At 41.6% G+C, this 16,494-nt stretch overlaps 1 protein-coding gene across 2 annotated transcripts in view; it reads left to right on the top strand.

Moving 5' to 3' along the window:
- kcnk2b (potassium channel, subfamily K, member 2b) overlaps window positions 1–12,947 on the top strand; it is a 109,638-nt gene extending 96,691 nt beyond the window's left edge. For both annotated transcript variants that reach the window (XM_080790368.1, XM_080790367.1), the window contains 4 exons: window positions 3,816–3,976; window positions 6,849–7,044; window positions 7,399–7,541; window positions 11,290–12,947. In XM_080790368.1, the coding sequence (XP_080646494.1) occupies window positions 3,816–3,976; window positions 6,849–7,044; window positions 7,399–7,541; window positions 11,290–11,658 (869 nt within the window). In that variant the 3' untranslated portion in view covers window positions 11,659–12,947. The remainder of the gene's footprint in view (window positions 1–3,815; window positions 3,977–6,848; window positions 7,045–7,398; window positions 7,542–11,289) is intronic.
- Window positions 12,948–16,494: the final 3,547 nt, after the last annotated feature.

The raw sequence follows: 16,494 nt of genomic DNA, 5'->3' as shown, positions 1-16,494 counted from the left end.
ATTATTACTATTATTATTCATACCTGGGGAAAAAGGTGTAGTTGAAATGCCTCCAAATGAAAATTCCCTTCGTCTGCAGTATTTGGTGGCTAGAAAAAGTAGTGTATACAATTTCACAATGTGATTATGACTGGAATTGTACAGGATATACAGTCTTTAGGGCTGACTAGAACAGGTGTGATCAATTGGCTAATCAAGGGTGAGGTCGCCCATCATTGTGATGTCAATTGGCTAATCAAGGGTGAGGTCGCCCATCATTGTGATGTCAATTGGCTAATCAAGGGTGAGGTCGCCCATCATTGTGATGTCAATTGGCTAATCAAGGGCGAGGTCGCCCATCATTGTGATGTCAGAACATCATCTCCAGCTCTGGAGATCTAGGGGTGATCTGGATTTGGGCCCTGTCCTTTTATGCCCATATATGGAGTAATTTGTCAGGCATGATTAAATATGGAGTCAGAACAGGCCAGCTCCATATATGGAGATCTAGGGTCTCTGTCCAGAGCACGGGCATCAGGCCTTTTGTGGCGGTTCTGGAAAACCGTGGGTCCGACGAGCAACATGGTCATAGAACAACATAGTTAACAGACAACTCAAGGAGGATGTAATATATATATTTATTGAATATAAGATAATCAATGCAATATATTTATTATGGTTTGGCGATGTATTGGATCTGCTTTTTAGGTACTCAGGATCAAGCGCATCAGTCCCGACCATAGGGACTCTGAATCCCCCTGTACCTAAAACAGTAGATCCAAAATGACAGGTGGTAGCTTTGTATACCGCAGCGTAGAGTATACAATAGAAAGCAGCAAGCAAGCAGAATTGAGCGCAGGTTGTATGACAGCAGCACGCTGATACAACGGCAGTGGGCAAGCAAGAAGGCAAAGGATGTATGACAGCAGCACGCTGATACAACAGCAGTGGGCAAGCAAGAAGGCAGAGGAATGCAAACCTCTGGTTCAAGTAGCCGGTATGAGAGATGGGGTGAGCTGTGATTGGCTGAGTGAATCATGCGGATGATGCTGCGGTGGCCCAATTAACGGCCGGCGCGCTGACTGAGGTTCCCTGACTGAACTTGCTCTGCGCATGTCTACGACAGGCGCAAATGCTCATTTGTGAGTGGGTAGGGGACCCCTGTGGGGATGATTAATTTAAGCGTAGTATTTAAAGTGGTTAACTTACAGCGACTCCCAGTGTTTCTCTTAAAGTTAATGGGACCCAGTGGAGGTCACAGTGAGCTTGTAGATGAGCTTGTAGATCGGCTATTTTCATGTCCACCTCTGCTCCCTCACAAATACATGAGGGAATGTCGTCGCTGTTGGGCAGAAACCTACAGTATGTCCATATTTCAACTGTTCTTAAATTCCTGCCTCACTTCATCATACACGACTGTCACACAAGTAGTGGAAAATAGCAGATCTATAAGCTCACAATACGTTGCATTGGTGAGCTTGTAGATCTACTATTTTCACCATTTGAAAGGACAGGAAACCCTTTTGGTGTATTAAGCATTATGTTATACTTTAGCTGTTGAAAAATTGCAGATCTACAAACTCATACGAGCTTGTAGATCTGCTATTTTTGAAAACATTGTGTAAATGTTCAAGTTTGTCTTTATTTGTCTCCCTTTGGTTGAAATGTATCTTGGAGACAGAGTCACAGCTGCATACAAATAACATACACGTTCACATAAGAAAAGGAAAAACACCATGAAACACCCAACATACAAAACAGAGATATTGCACACATTCCCTTGATAACGTGCAACTAGTCAATAAAGTACATTTGGCAATCTCTGATTGAGCATTTTGATTGATAAAGTGCAACTAGTCAATAAAGTGCATTCGGCAATCTCTGATTGAACATTTTGATTGACAGGGGAACAAATGTGGCGCAAATCTTTGAATATATATTTCTTAACGTTTTTAACTCAAATCTGTGCTTCTGGGGGGGGGGGGGGGTCCTTGACATGAAATAGTTTAAGAACCACTGACATAGAAACATATGATTTAGAAGACATTTGTAGAATGTGGTCTCAGTCATAAATGGGTTTTAGACTTACAAGGTTTCCACCCGACAACGACATATTGCTTTTCGCCCAAGGCAGTAAAAAGGGTTCTAATTAAAACCTACAGAGCACACGTGCGTAACAGAGGCTAATGAAGTGGCACGCTTAAATAACACATAGGCCTAGTCGTTGCATGATAACAGCGTTTCGTAATGGCTTAATTACGGCCATTAAGCTTTTTATTGTCTTCAACGGTTATACATTTATACCTCAGAGAGATATAGTCATGATGGATTGCTACAGTACACATGATTCATTGCGTGACCTCACATATGTAATAAATTATACATCCAGGTGATGTTATGCTGGAGAGATGTTATGAATGAGATTCAGTGTTATTAATTCAGTTTTATGTATGTTGTAATGTATGTGTATGACTGAAGTAGAATCGCAAAAGGCAGTTGAAACGCACATCCGAGACCTACTAGGCTGGGCCACTGGTGGATGAAAAACATATTTAAATATTGATTTAAGTAGCCGAGAGAGAGAGAGAGAGAGAGAGAGAGAGAGAGAGAGAGAGAGAGAGAGAGAGAGAGAGAGAGAGAGAGAGAGAGAGAGAGAGAGCTTATCCTGTGTTCCCATGGTTCCTCAGATGTCTCAAAACTTATTCCATATCCAGTTGACCATTGATCTAATAAAGTCATTAGTGAGGCTTGATTGGTAACAGTGTCCGTGACATTTAGGTACTTGACTAGTATATGTGAGACCAGGAAGTCATTAGACATTTCCCTGCCAGTCCTGACCCTTCAACGATGACTGCTGTAATAAAGGAAGTTGGCGACGGTCATTATGCAATATGCAGACCCCATTATGAGATGTTAAATAATGGAACACCGACGCTCTCACATAATCTGGAGTGAGCTTTACTGTGCAGTTCTGTCAGAGATCCTAAATTTATTTCCCCAATATTTAGATTGTGTTGCAAATGTGGACTGTAAATGTGGACTGTGGCTGAATGAGATCCAGGAGTAAAGGTGTGAATTATAAATGCAGCTCTGTCTGTTTGCACTGTACGTGACTCTCATTTCCATCTTTCATCTCACTGCAGAAATTCCACACGGCATGGTTGCCTGTGGCTCTCTCTCTCTCTCTGCTGCGGTGATATCCAGTCTACCTATATATACTGTATAGTTGTTGATGCAACTGAAAAATGCAACTGACAAAATAAAGAAAACTAGAGTTGACAATACATTTTTACTTATTTGAAATTAAAATATTTGTGTAGTCGCTTCTTCACCTGGAAAGGAGCCAGCTTAGGTGGTTCAGGGAGACCCCGGGGCAGACCAAGGCACAGTTGGAGGATAAACATCGACTCACTGGCCTTGGAACGTCTCGGGATCCCCCAGGAGGAATGTTTCTCTGGAGCACTCTGGTGGAGCTGTTGCCCCCGCGACCCGACGGATAAGTAGTTGATGGATGGATGGATGGATGGATGAAATAAAAGTAACAAAGTAAAAAGAAACAAAAGTTCAAAATGTAAAAAGAAAGAAAGAAAAAAAAGGTAAACTATAATAGCCTTGCTCTGTACCCGGTATAAACTGGTGTTTTTTATGAAAGTGCACCTGTACAATACATTTTCAGATCAATAACAGCGATCATCACTCATCATTGACACATTGTTCAGCAACAGGTCCTGTTGTAGTCACGTGTAATAATCACTACCTCAGTGAGTGCAGAAAGTGAAGTGGACTGCATGGTGTTTATAACTGAGGTAGTTAATTGTCCATTGTCTCTCTGTCAGGCTTTGGGAACATCTCTCCTCACACAGAGGGTGGAAGGATCTTCTGTATCATCTACGCTCTCCTGGGAATTCCACTTTTTGGATTCTTACTAGCTGGCGTTGGGGACCAGCTGGGGACCATCTTCGGGAACGGAATTGCCAGAATAGAGAAGATGATCGTGGTGAGGTCCTTTGTCTGTGCGTGCGTGCGTGCATGTGTGTATGCATGCAACACAACGTGTACTAGATTTGTAGATCTGCTATATTTTCACTGTAAATAATCGTTCATTCGTGGATCATAATCAAGGCAAAAGTTGTATTGAAGTTGTCTGTCTGTCTATCTGTCTGTCAGTGTGTGTCTCTGTGTCCACAGAGGCACCATAACAACATCAGAATTAAGTTAAAACATTGCCTGAGCATTGACTAGGCTAATGGTTACAGTAAATGACGGAAGGATTACATTACAGAATTAGACTGGACCATCCAAATATTACATTTGAAAATGGAATGAGATACTGTATAATACAGAGTTTCAAATATGGTGCCAGAGTTAAGCGACGACTCTTAAAGAAACGATGAACAAACCCCCTACACTACACCACCACACGATATAACAAGAGATCATAACCTGTCTGTCCCCTGAGTTAGGGGTGATGTCCACCAGATGGGCTTTTTTTCTCCCCTGAATCGTTTACAAGCATTTATATTGTTGCTTGCATGTTCACATGTTTTCTCTGCATGCTGCAGAGCTTTATTTTCAATCTGGACATTTGAGCCTTTTTAGGCGAGCAAATTGCCGTTTTCAGCAGGGGAAAAACCCAGGGGACACTTATACTTGCTGTGATTTGTTGTGAGCTTGTAGATCGTCTATTTTTGGAAGGAACGAAGGAAGATCCAATTCTAGGTTGCTTACTTTCATATAACACTTGTTTCAGCTTGTTTTCACTTGTTACAAGTATGCTTGCTAGATTCCTTCTACTGTACATGACTTCCACTGGCTCTCATACTATTCGATCCTGGTGGCTTTTTGTTGTCCTCGTACGTTTGCATTTCTTCAAGATAAGCTAAAACACAGACTAGTGTTGATGGTAGTGCTGGGCTTATTAAACACACTTCAGTTCACACACAGGCACACTGGGGGCTACTAACTCACACACACGCATTAGACAAACGTGACACATGCCCTATAAATGCTCAGGATCGTTTGTGACATTTAGTCATTAGTCTTTTTCTGAACGTCCAGATCGAGCCTTGGAGAATCAGAGCAATGAACCGGCTGCCCAACACTCAGGTTAATAAAAGATATCCTCCCTGTCTGTCAGAAACAACCCTTTGATGCTTTCCTGTCAGTATACAATGGGGAAATGAACACGTGTATAGGTTGTGTTTTTATCTCTGTATAGTACTTGCTATCTTAGTTTGTGCTGGTCCCGATTATTCATTGAATGGACTCCATCGCCTAATTGAAGGATTTCTCTTGCTAAAGCTGAATTCATTATTTTTGCAATATGCTCTCTCTCTAGGGAGGCTTGATGGTTACATGTAGCTCCAAGACTGGAAGCTTTTGAATGGTATAGCGATAGTAATAACAGGGCTGTGAAATAATTAGTCTCCAGCAGTTTTGGAAGGCTCAGAAGTGGTGCCTAGACTACTGCATGTCCTGCAGAGACTCAGTGAGCTGGGATTTTCCTCTCTTTCATGCTTTCTTCAGGCACTGAGCCTTGGCTTATTTAAAACACAAGGCTCCAGAAAAAGGCAGTCACTTCAGGAATGCACAACACGAAAAGGCTAGCATTGAGTCTGATAGCTTTAGGCAGTGTTGAGGACAGTTAAGTTGAATTGGGTTAAAGCAGAGCAGATCTGGTGAGAGCTCCCTCCCTGATATAATGGATGTGTGAAATGTTCACCTGACCTAGACTTTCAAATGGGACATTGATACTGATTGATTAATTGATTGACTGAAAATGGTATTAACAGTTTGTAGAGTAAGCACAGTTCGAGGAAAGCACAGTTCAATACAAGGTCTGCGAAGAGGATAAACCCAGAAAAGCACTAAGACTTGTTTATACTGGGGTCCTCCAATATTCTCTTTTTCAATCATTTAGAGGCCAAGATCAAGTACAAAACCTGCTGAATCAAGCGCCAATCATTGCACAGAACTGCAGCCCTCCTATCACATTCAATTTGACTGGGGTCTTATCTTTCAGCGGTCGATGCATGAAAATCTTTTTGACAGACAGCATTACTATGTCATTCAAATTACATATCTTCCATACAACATACAGTACCATATTATATGCGCCCCAAGGTTGGGCTTGCTTGCCTTGCTTGACTAATGAAATGATGTCACGTCAGTCTGGTTGCCTGCCTCATGTGACATAATTTCAGGTCAACGGAAGTGACTCAGTCATCATAGAAATTTCAAGTGATTAAATAAAACAAATAATAGGATAGGGCGTAATAGGATGCTTTTGATTTCCATTACATCTACTGAGTCTGACACCACAAACTGTATGTTTCCGTGTTACACCAACAATGGTGACAATTTCTGATGCATAGTGTTCTTCTTTCAAATGCAAAGGGAAACAAATAAATATAATATACATATATAGCCATTTCACTTTCCCAAAAATAAGAACCAGAGGGAAATTCTTGTGTTGTTGTATATATTATTATAATAATACGAATTATTATTATTATTACCCTTATTATTATCATTATTATTATTATTATTATTACTATTATTAATATTACCATTATTATTATAATTATTATTAATAATAATAATAATGTTACTCTTATGTACCCATACACAATTATGTAACCATAAAGAAACCTTGAAACTCGATAACCCAAGGTTCTACCAAAGTCATACCAAACATCATTATTCAATTAAATTGTACTGGGGACCTCAGTTGTGTGCAGTTCTGTCAGAGTTCCCTATCTTCAATCTACCCCCAATTCAACCCACTAATGTCATGTACTGTCGTCATCAGTCATTCAATCACCTCTTCCGTCTTGTTTGTTCAACGATTCACTTTTATTCTTCGACAGAAGTGGAAAGTCAGCCAAACAAAGATCCGCGTCATCTCCACAATGCTCTTCCTGCTGTTTGGGTGCCTCACCTTCGTCGCCCTGCCCGCTGTAATCTTCAAGCACATTGAAGGCTGGAGCACCCTGGAGTCTGTCTATTTCGTGGTCATCACCCTCACTACTATAGGCTTTGGAGATTTTGTTGCCGGCGAAAAAGGTTAGGCTATGTTTTTTGCATCTGCAGTGTTGGGGAGCTTGCCTTTCCTTTTGATGTTCTAGAGACACACCATGACTCACAGCTGCATTTCATCTTGCTGACGTGAACACACTGACAGCCTAGTGGGCAGTAAAAAACCAATAAGCCTGATCTGTATTCTATTCTCTCTCTCTCTCACTCAGTCTCTCTTTGATTTTGTACTTTATGCTCACATACTTGTACAGTAATGTCCGTGTGGTATTCTTGTTTACACTCACAATAGCATGCTGTATAGTGATAAGCTATGTTGTACTGTACATGCTGGCAGGGTTTGTGTAATGCAGTTGTGTAATACAGTCTGTTTGGTTTGGACAGGTGGTTCAGAGACTCCTGATTATCTGGATTACTACAAGCCTGTGGTGTGGTTCTGGATCCTGGTGGGTCTGGCTTACTTTGCTGCTGTTCTCAGTATGATCGGAGACTGGTTCCGGGCCATCTCCAAGAAAACCAAGGAGGAGGTATGTTGCACTAAATGGATCTTACCTGTGGTGAATCAAATCAAACTTTATTTATATAGCACATTTACAACAACCCAAAGCTGACCAAAGTGCTGAACAAAACATGGTTCAAAACAAAACTAATCAATGCATCGGAAACATCAACAAATAATATGCATTGACACAGACTAGGTTGCATTCAGCTCCGTACTCCGTAATTACATTTGTTACTCTGAAAACCAAATTAACAGTATGGATTGTTTTCTTCCAAATTGCTTGTTTTAATGTTCAGTTACAGTATATTAATCACACACCCTTTAAATGGAATTATTCATGGATCGCCCATGGGAACAAAGCTAGGTTTAGATAATTCTTAATAATTCCTAACTGCTCAAAGTAACAAAAATGTGCTTTACTTACTGTACTGTACTGTACACTGAAATGCACTTTAAAGGCATCAAACTCAAGTCAGATTAGAGTGTTTCATGTGTGCATGATTTAACTGCTGCTGAGAAAACTCAGACACAAAAAATGCATTTCCTAAAACAAGATTTGGTTGATTGATTGATTGATTGATTGAATACAGTACATTTCAAAAGAATGCACAACTCAATACAAAAACTGTTACTGTGGACGACAGGAAGACACCATGATTAAGTATTACACTTGTTTGCAACAGGGTCCACCATTTTCAATTCATCAGAACATTTTGAGAAGTACAAATAAAATATTTCTATATAATAAAAAAAAAAGGGAAATCATCATACTGTATAAAGGAAGTAAACAGGGAAAAACAAATATGCAGTGAGGGGAACGGGGGGTGGCGGGGTGGGGACTCAGACTTTACGGGGGCCAGTTTGGAATTGCAGCCGTAGGTAGCCTGGGTTCCAGCCTGAAACCCAGGCTAGTCTGTAGGTGCCCCTTTGCCCCTTTGAGAGCAGTTTTGAAGGTTTCCTATTGTTCTATTATGTGGAAGTCGTAGAATTCCCCTGCTGTCCATGAACTCTTAAAAAAGCAATATTCTGCTGCTTTGGTTGTAATAAATCATTGTGATGAACAGTTGAACACAAGCACTGAGCAGTGCAATGTTTCTTAGAACTACTTCATGAAATTGAAGGCAAATGATTTTTCAATCCCTGTCCTTGAGCATGTGCATTACCTTGTTTGCATTTTGAAAGGGAGACACAGAAAGTCAAGTCATGCTGATCAAAACAGTATTTTTGGAAAACATTGGAGTTATAAAGTATGACTTCTGTTTTGACAAGATCGACCATATAGTTTTAAGTAGGATAAATACATCTTTTGGTTTACTTTGGCCTTATCTGTTAAATTAAATAGTTACTGTCAAATACAATAAACCCTGTACAGCTCTTGCAAGATGTGTAGGATAATTTATTAATTAGAGCTACATTTCCCTCACACACGACCTTCCTCATGCATGCTGCTGATGTTAAAAGGATGAAGCTATAGGCTATTTATGTCACAATGTGAGTTGGGAGAGACTGTAGGACCCACGTGACTGCAAGACAAATGGAGACGGAGGAAAAGCAGTCCAAATGCAAGAGGCTTGCCTTGAATAGGGCAAAAATCTCACCTGTGTGAACTGAGCGGTGCAACTATACATTTATTGTTATAGTTACTGTACTGTGCTCTGTACTGTACTTTGATTATTTTTGGAAAAGATCTTTGAGGAAAGACAGAGTTACCGTGTGGGGGTAAACATTCAGACCCCCAGGAACGGTTCCAGCGAGCCTTCCCGTGTCCGAAATGGTCGAGAAATGACAGTTACCACGTGGGGGTCCCCGGAACATCCAGACCCCTAAGGAACATGCCCTGTTCCAGCGAGGCTTCCCACGTCCGGAACGGTCGAGAAATGACAGAGTTACTGCGTTGCAGCTTTCCGTGCTCGGACAGACACAGGGACACGTACAGTATGGGGACACACATACTGTAGCTGCGTAATGGAGCGGAAGCACCGCTCAAAACAACAGGGAACACGAGGAGCATGATGACATAATACAAAGGAATACACAGAGCGTACTAAGGACCAAGTATATTCACACAAATTACAGGCTCCAAACAGAGCACACAGTAACAAGGTCTAGGAACTGGCAGGAAACACAGAGAACTGAGGGTATCATTGCATTTATCGTTGCCAGAACATATATCTTTCATCTTTCTGTGTGTGTGTGTGTGTGTGTGTGTGTGTGTGTGTGTGTGTGTGTGTGTGTGTGTGTGTGTGTGTGGTGTGTGTGTGTGTGTGTGTGTGAGCTGCACTGCAAATTCCGGACCAGCCGCTTTTTCTTTTTTCTTTTTCATTCATTGATCACTGTCTGAAGCCTGGAAGATGCCTGAAGGTCTTTGACCGAAACGTTGCCTAAATATTCGTATTGCAAGTGCAGACGGTGTGCAGGTCTTTGTGCACTTTTATGTTTGTCTCCACCAGGCCAAAGGCATGGGGAGAGAGTATGTTTTGCACTACGTCCGTGTGTGTGTATGTGTGTGTGTGCCTCAAAATGCCTCAAATCAGAAGAAAGGGCACCCTTTTCACATTGGCCTATTATAGCGCCACCAGGAGGCCACAACCTGACCTGCCCTGGTGGAGACCTGTGCCCTGAGGGGCATTTTATCTAGTTTCTGAATACATTGAGCCCTGCCTATATGCACCCGTCTCAGAGCCTGTTAGGTGTGCATGAGACTTTGTTGCCTCACTGGAAGAGCGTTCCGTACCGTTTTAACGGATTTACCCACCGTTCGGGTCGAACGGGAAATCTCTTCTTCAATCGCCAAAAATGTATTATTCATTCACCACAACAGTGGTTCACGTACACATTATCAACAGAATTCAGTAAAAACCTACTTCGGAATTCTGCTTTAATATACCATAAACTCCTAACCAGTGAAAGATGCCAGCAGAGGGAAAATGCCTGCCCACCTGTAAGCATCCTGCAGGTATTTACGATTCATATAACGTTTATAGCTATCATTACACCAGCTATCCCCCACGGTGCTAGCTGGGAGTGTGATACCCCACACTGTCAAGCGGTTTACACCGGCCTTATAAGTCAAATAAATTAATGGACCTGTCTCCCCTGGCTATGTCATGTAGAGTAAATCTGCTGCTTGAGAGATTTTGGGGGGAGTGTGGCGGGTGTTAACAGGGGCATCTGGTGAGTAATATGACTCGTTTCTTAGTTGTCATGTTCATTAATTGCACTTGAGTGTATGCGGAGTGCTAAACAGATACCCTGTGCACACGTGTGTGCTGCAAACACACACACACGCGCACACACACACACACACACACACACACACACACACACACATGTCCATGTGGTGGAATAAGCAGGAAGATACGCTCACACAGCCCCATATTCATAATTATTCCTCATTATTATTCCATAAAGGTGACATAACCGTGGCAGAGCGTAGTGTGCAACCCCTTGGAATCATTAGGATGGGCCAAGTATGACGGAGCGCTCTACAGAGAATTGTAATACAGAGAGATGGAGAGTGCTGGGATCGTGTGGGCTGGAGGGAGGGGCAGGGCAGAAGCCCAGAAAGCATGCACTTATGACAGTTCATCCATTATGCAGACTCTCTATCTCTCTCACACACACACACGCACACACACACACACACACACACACACACACACACACACACACACACGCACCCACACACACTTTCAGTACATTAGTACACTCTCTGAGTTCAGTTGACACTGTGGATTTATCAGACACGTGTCACTTTTGTCTCCGTCCTCTAGGTGGGGGAGTTCCGGATCCACGCAGCCGAGTGGACGGCCAACGTGTCGGCCGAGTTCAAAGAGACACGGCGGAGGCTCAGCGTGGACATCTACGACAAATTCCAGCGCGCCGCCTCCATCAAGCGCAAGCTGTCGTCCGAGCTCGGCATGAACGCGTCCATGAGCCAGGACATGATGATGACCCCGGGCCAGAGGACGCTGTCGGTCAACTTCGGGGAGGAGAGGGAGTCTTACCCCAACCTGGCGCTCTCTCTCAGCCCCATCCCGGGGACTCTGTCCCGGAACGGCAGCCTCTACCTGAACTCTCATGGACTCAGCCCGGACTTTGCCGAGCGGAGGGAGATAGCCATTATCGAAGATCTCAAGTAAAAGGGAAGTATTTGGGGGTAGAATGAAGTGAGAGACGATACAGTGGTTGATGGAGATTTAGTGACACTGAATTGTGTTGCTCACAAAGTGTTGCATTGTAACACTTGTAGATCAGCTATTTTTGGCACACAAAACCTTTGTACTATGGAGTATAAATGAATCACGAGTCATCACGAACAGCACACACATACTCTTTTGCTTATTGATTAAGCGAGCAACTGCGACAAGGGAAAATGTGCACGTTAATTTAGTGAGATAAACATACCGCATTCATCGATTTGAAAACCTTGACGCACTCGAGCGCGGATCAATCCTTTGTGTGTGTTCTTCACAGAAACACACTTTAACACACATCTCTTAGGATGATCCTCTCAAATGTGTCACTTATGATAACAAGATTTACAGCATCCTGTCATGGTGAGGCATATGTCTAATGACGCCTACTGTATGCTTGCTTATCATCATCAGAAAAGTGCTACAGATTCAGTTTGAATAACGGGTTGTACAGTACTAATGGTTCTTCCAACTCTGTTGGAGAAACATAGCTTCACTTCCCTATACATGCCTGTATGTACTGTATACACAATTACACATACATACTGTACAGTACATAACATTTTAAATGCAGGAGAAGCATATCCATGCTTTTACATTTCCCAGAGGCCCTGAAATCTGCATCAGATAACGAGGTTCTTCTTCTCTGAAAACATTTATGATCAACGATGGACACCTTTTACCAAGCCAGAAGTGGTTATATTTTATGACTAGCCACTATTTTATTTTTTAAATGAATGTGTTTCGCGTGTTATTTAAATTTATAGTTTAGATTTTCTTTCACTGAATTATTTTCATGCCTTGCCCTCACCGGTTGAATCTGGTAAGAATCTGAATGTTTGAAGATTATTTATTTTCCATCATGAAAGACATTAAGCTTTTCACCTAAGGAATATTCCACTTGTGCCTTACTGAGAAATCACAAAACGAACATTTGTGTGTCATCATGCCCGCATGCATGTTAGACTGAACAAGGCCTTGGTTGTCTATCATTTTGTTCAGTCTTGGATTTGATATTAAGTGGTTATGTTCAGAAACATGAAGATAGAAAGAAGCCAAATTCTTGTTGAACTTTGTTGGAATGGGAATGATCGTGAGGAACATGACTTATTTTCCTTTTTTTTGACAGATCAGTCATAATTAGACTGACATTGAGGTAGAAGTTCTTGATATTGACCCAAATAATGGATGACAGTTCTGAACAAAGTGACTTTTGCATGGTAAATAATATACAAAATATAACATGGATAAATTGGCTTGTGTGTTTGCCATTGTTCCTCTTGTCAAAACTAGAAAGTAACACAGACATAGGATTCTGGGTGAGCTACTTCATACAATACACTATCAATTAAAAATAAGAGGCCTCTATAAAATTGCACAACAAATAATACATTTTCTGTAAATAGTGTAAATAATGTCTTTCAATAAACACCTTTCTCGATAGATCTAACAAATACAACAAAAAATATATATATATATTCAAACGCAACAACGACAACAACCATTCAACTTCAACCACCCATTGTGGTACAGTATATACACCAACAGACACTCATAAGCATCAAAGTACTGGCTTAGCAACCTACTGGAGTAATGTGGTCTTTGGTCCTTGCAGACTGGACGTGTTTTGGGGAAAACCGGCGGAAAAACGCTGCTAAAAACCCCCCAAAAACACAGCAGTGTGCCTTCAGCCTTAAGCGTGCCCTCTTTTCCACTCAAGGGCAGAGTAACTGTCATCTCTGGCCTAACTCGCTTGATGCTTTCAGTCATCTCATGCTTCAAAATATTATCACCGAAGAGGACTGCTCGTAATCTAATTTTGTTTGTGCCATGGCCAGAGGAGGCAATGCATCAATCAAGTTGCATTCTGCAACAAGTGGTTATTGTCAAAGTTATGCACATTGAGGCTCGGGCGATGGGCTTTTCTGCAGTGGACATGAGGGACTGTGCTGCATATTTGCAGAACGGAAATAACATCGCCTGGATGCAACTGCAAAAAATTGATAAAAACCCAATTAATTAACACAACATATCCAGCTGCTTCAGGGAGGTAATCAGTGGTCACGCCATGCACGCCATAATCCACAAGGCAAACATTGGACAGCCTTATTTTGACTGGCCACTACAACCAAGATGTGGGTAAGCCGAGAATTTGTCACTGCAGTCCATGGACAACCAGCACCGCTGGAACAGCAACTATGTGCTTTGTTAATCACTACAAAGGTTTTGATTTGGAACTATGTATTTCAGCTCTGTCTTGAAAGATATACACAGATGATGTGGGTATGATCCACAGCAGCAGTCTACAAAAATGGACGTATTTTCTCACGGAGGCCTTCCTCAGCATTTCACTTGATAGGCAAGAATGTTGTACCCAAGCATGTTGAGTACACCAAAGTTTTATGTTAGAAATGTTGAGGATGGGTCCCCACTAGAGGTGTCCCGATACTGTATCGGGGAAAAGTATCGGTTCAGCCCTTTTTTGTCATATCGGTATCGGTGAATATGCCAGTCTAACCACCGATCCGACACAGGGGTAATGGGTTGACACTATGGCAGGTAAATAAAATGTGGTGTTTGCTTTGGAGTTGCTCAAACTGCAAGTGCACTTTTGAGTGAGGAATCTGCTATAAACACAACACGAGATATACTCCCCACCCCCAGCATGTAGAAACTGAACGGATGCTAACTTGCATAATTATGTTGAGCAATTTTCATAATTGGCATAATATGTGACCATACCATTAACAGGTTGTTAATGGTATGGTCACTTATGCCAATTATGAACATTGCTCAAGATATGCAAGTTAGCATCCGGCAGTTTCTACATGCTGGGGACCCATACTCAACATTTCTAACATAAAACCTTGGTGTATCATGGTCAGTATCATGGTCAGTATGAAGTCAATACCATGGTCATTATCATCATGTGACGTCATATCATGTCAGTGGCATGGTTAGTACTCAACACTGAAATTGCCTGTTTTTGTAGACTGCTGCTGCGGACCATTGCGTGAGTAGCATAAGACTACTAAACTTCTTCAGAGTGCAGATATTTCTTTCATTGTGTATATAATAATCTTTAACCTCCAGACTGCCCTTTGAGTTGAGCACCGCTTTTCCCTTGAAGTGAGTTGCTGTGATTAAACTGCTAACTTTCCATGAGGTTCAGGATTACAAGAACTCACGAGGAGAAACCTATAGGCCTACAATGAAGCAAAGATTTCTGAGGACTCATATGGCCAAAATGATGCATCCATATCTTTAAGAGTTGACATTCTAAACCTTCTTGATTTTAAATAATATTTTTTGTTGGATTTATTGTGAGTTTACTGTATAATACATTATTATTGCTCTATGTTACAAGGAAGAAAACGAAAATAGAATATCCGTAGTTTATTTTAGTCTTTTGTCTTGTTTACTTTTATTTTTTTATAGCATAAGGATGACTAATAAGAAGACTCTGCAGTAGCTTGTGCATGATCCGGCACGTTCTACTGTTCATGCATGCAATAGTTTCAAGTTTGGGGTTCACAGAATTAAACGGTAGCAGTTTAAAAAACAGAATGACACAAAACATATTTCTTGTACATATTATCTGTAAATATTTTAAATAGATTCTTTAAAAAGAAGCCTTTTTTAATCAACTCTCCTGCTCAACGAACAATAGTTCATCACTATCCAACCTAACTGCTCAACCTTCCAAAGGATACATCAGTTGCACATGCAGGTCTTCTCGGGAGAAGTATGGACGGTACGTGAGCGACACAGTCCATCTTGCCCTGGAAACCCGTTTTTCCAGGTTTTGAGAGGCAGGTTGTCCTTCCATCAGTATCATCGTGTGTAGGTGTTTCACAACTGAGCTGATTTCAGGTCCAATAGAATTAGATCCTAGTCCTTTCGCCAGTGGTTCCAGCAGAAGCTCAGTGGCCTATGTTCACTCAAATCATAGTCTTTGGTGGCATACTAAATGTTTCCCAACCAGGACAGGTGAAGGTCTTATAAATTATATCATTATACCGTCGTCTTTTGCATGGCCTTTCCAACTATTAGAAGATCTAATTAAAAAGAAAAAGAAAATACATGGTTTGGATTATTTTAAAGCCGCCAGTCTTATAATACCAACGTGGAGTACATTGAAGGGAGTGAAAAATTAAACCCCAAATCTTCTTTCAATGTGCAGATGCTTCAAAGAAGTCAACTCAGCTACTGGAAAATGTGTTCGGAGCAGAGGCCCATGGGAATTAAATTCTATGTACCACATCTTCGTGGTGCACTGTGTGATTGAAATCCATTGAGATTTCCCCTGACAACACTGAAGGAAGTCAAAGGAGGGCTGCCCTCTATAATATATAAGCACAAAGTGAGCATGCAGCCCACGTGAATGTGGGCAGTGAATGAATGCATGTACTGTGCAACTGACTGCAGTGTGTGTGTGTGTGTGTGTGTGTGTGTGTGTGTGTGTGTGTGTGTGTGTGTGTGTGTTAGCTTTGTGCGTGCGTGTGACTGTGCGTGCGTGCACATATGCATGTACAGATGTGCCGTTTGAATACTTGTCCTGCCATTGGAGGGGAGGGGAGGGGGGGGCAATTGCCAATGTTTTGTATGTTAATTATATTCAGATTCCCTGAATAGATACAGTTCCTCTGCTGGACACTCCTTTTCAGTAGTAAAGCAGTAGAGTCAGTGAATAAAACCTGCAGGGAAAACATGCCTTTTCAGAAAACCTTCAGGAAAAGATCAGGAAAGCGTGTGAAGAGTTGGAATGACACATCTGTATGT

Source organism: Protomyctophum bolini (genome assembly GCF_963924005.1).
Source record: "Protomyctophum bolini genome assembly, chromosome: 19".
NCBI lineage: Eukaryota > Metazoa > Chordata > Actinopteri > Myctophiformes > Myctophidae > Protomyctophum > Protomyctophum bolini.
Note: the sequence above shows the minus strand (reverse complement) of the source record. Positions and strands in the feature narration are given on the sequence as shown.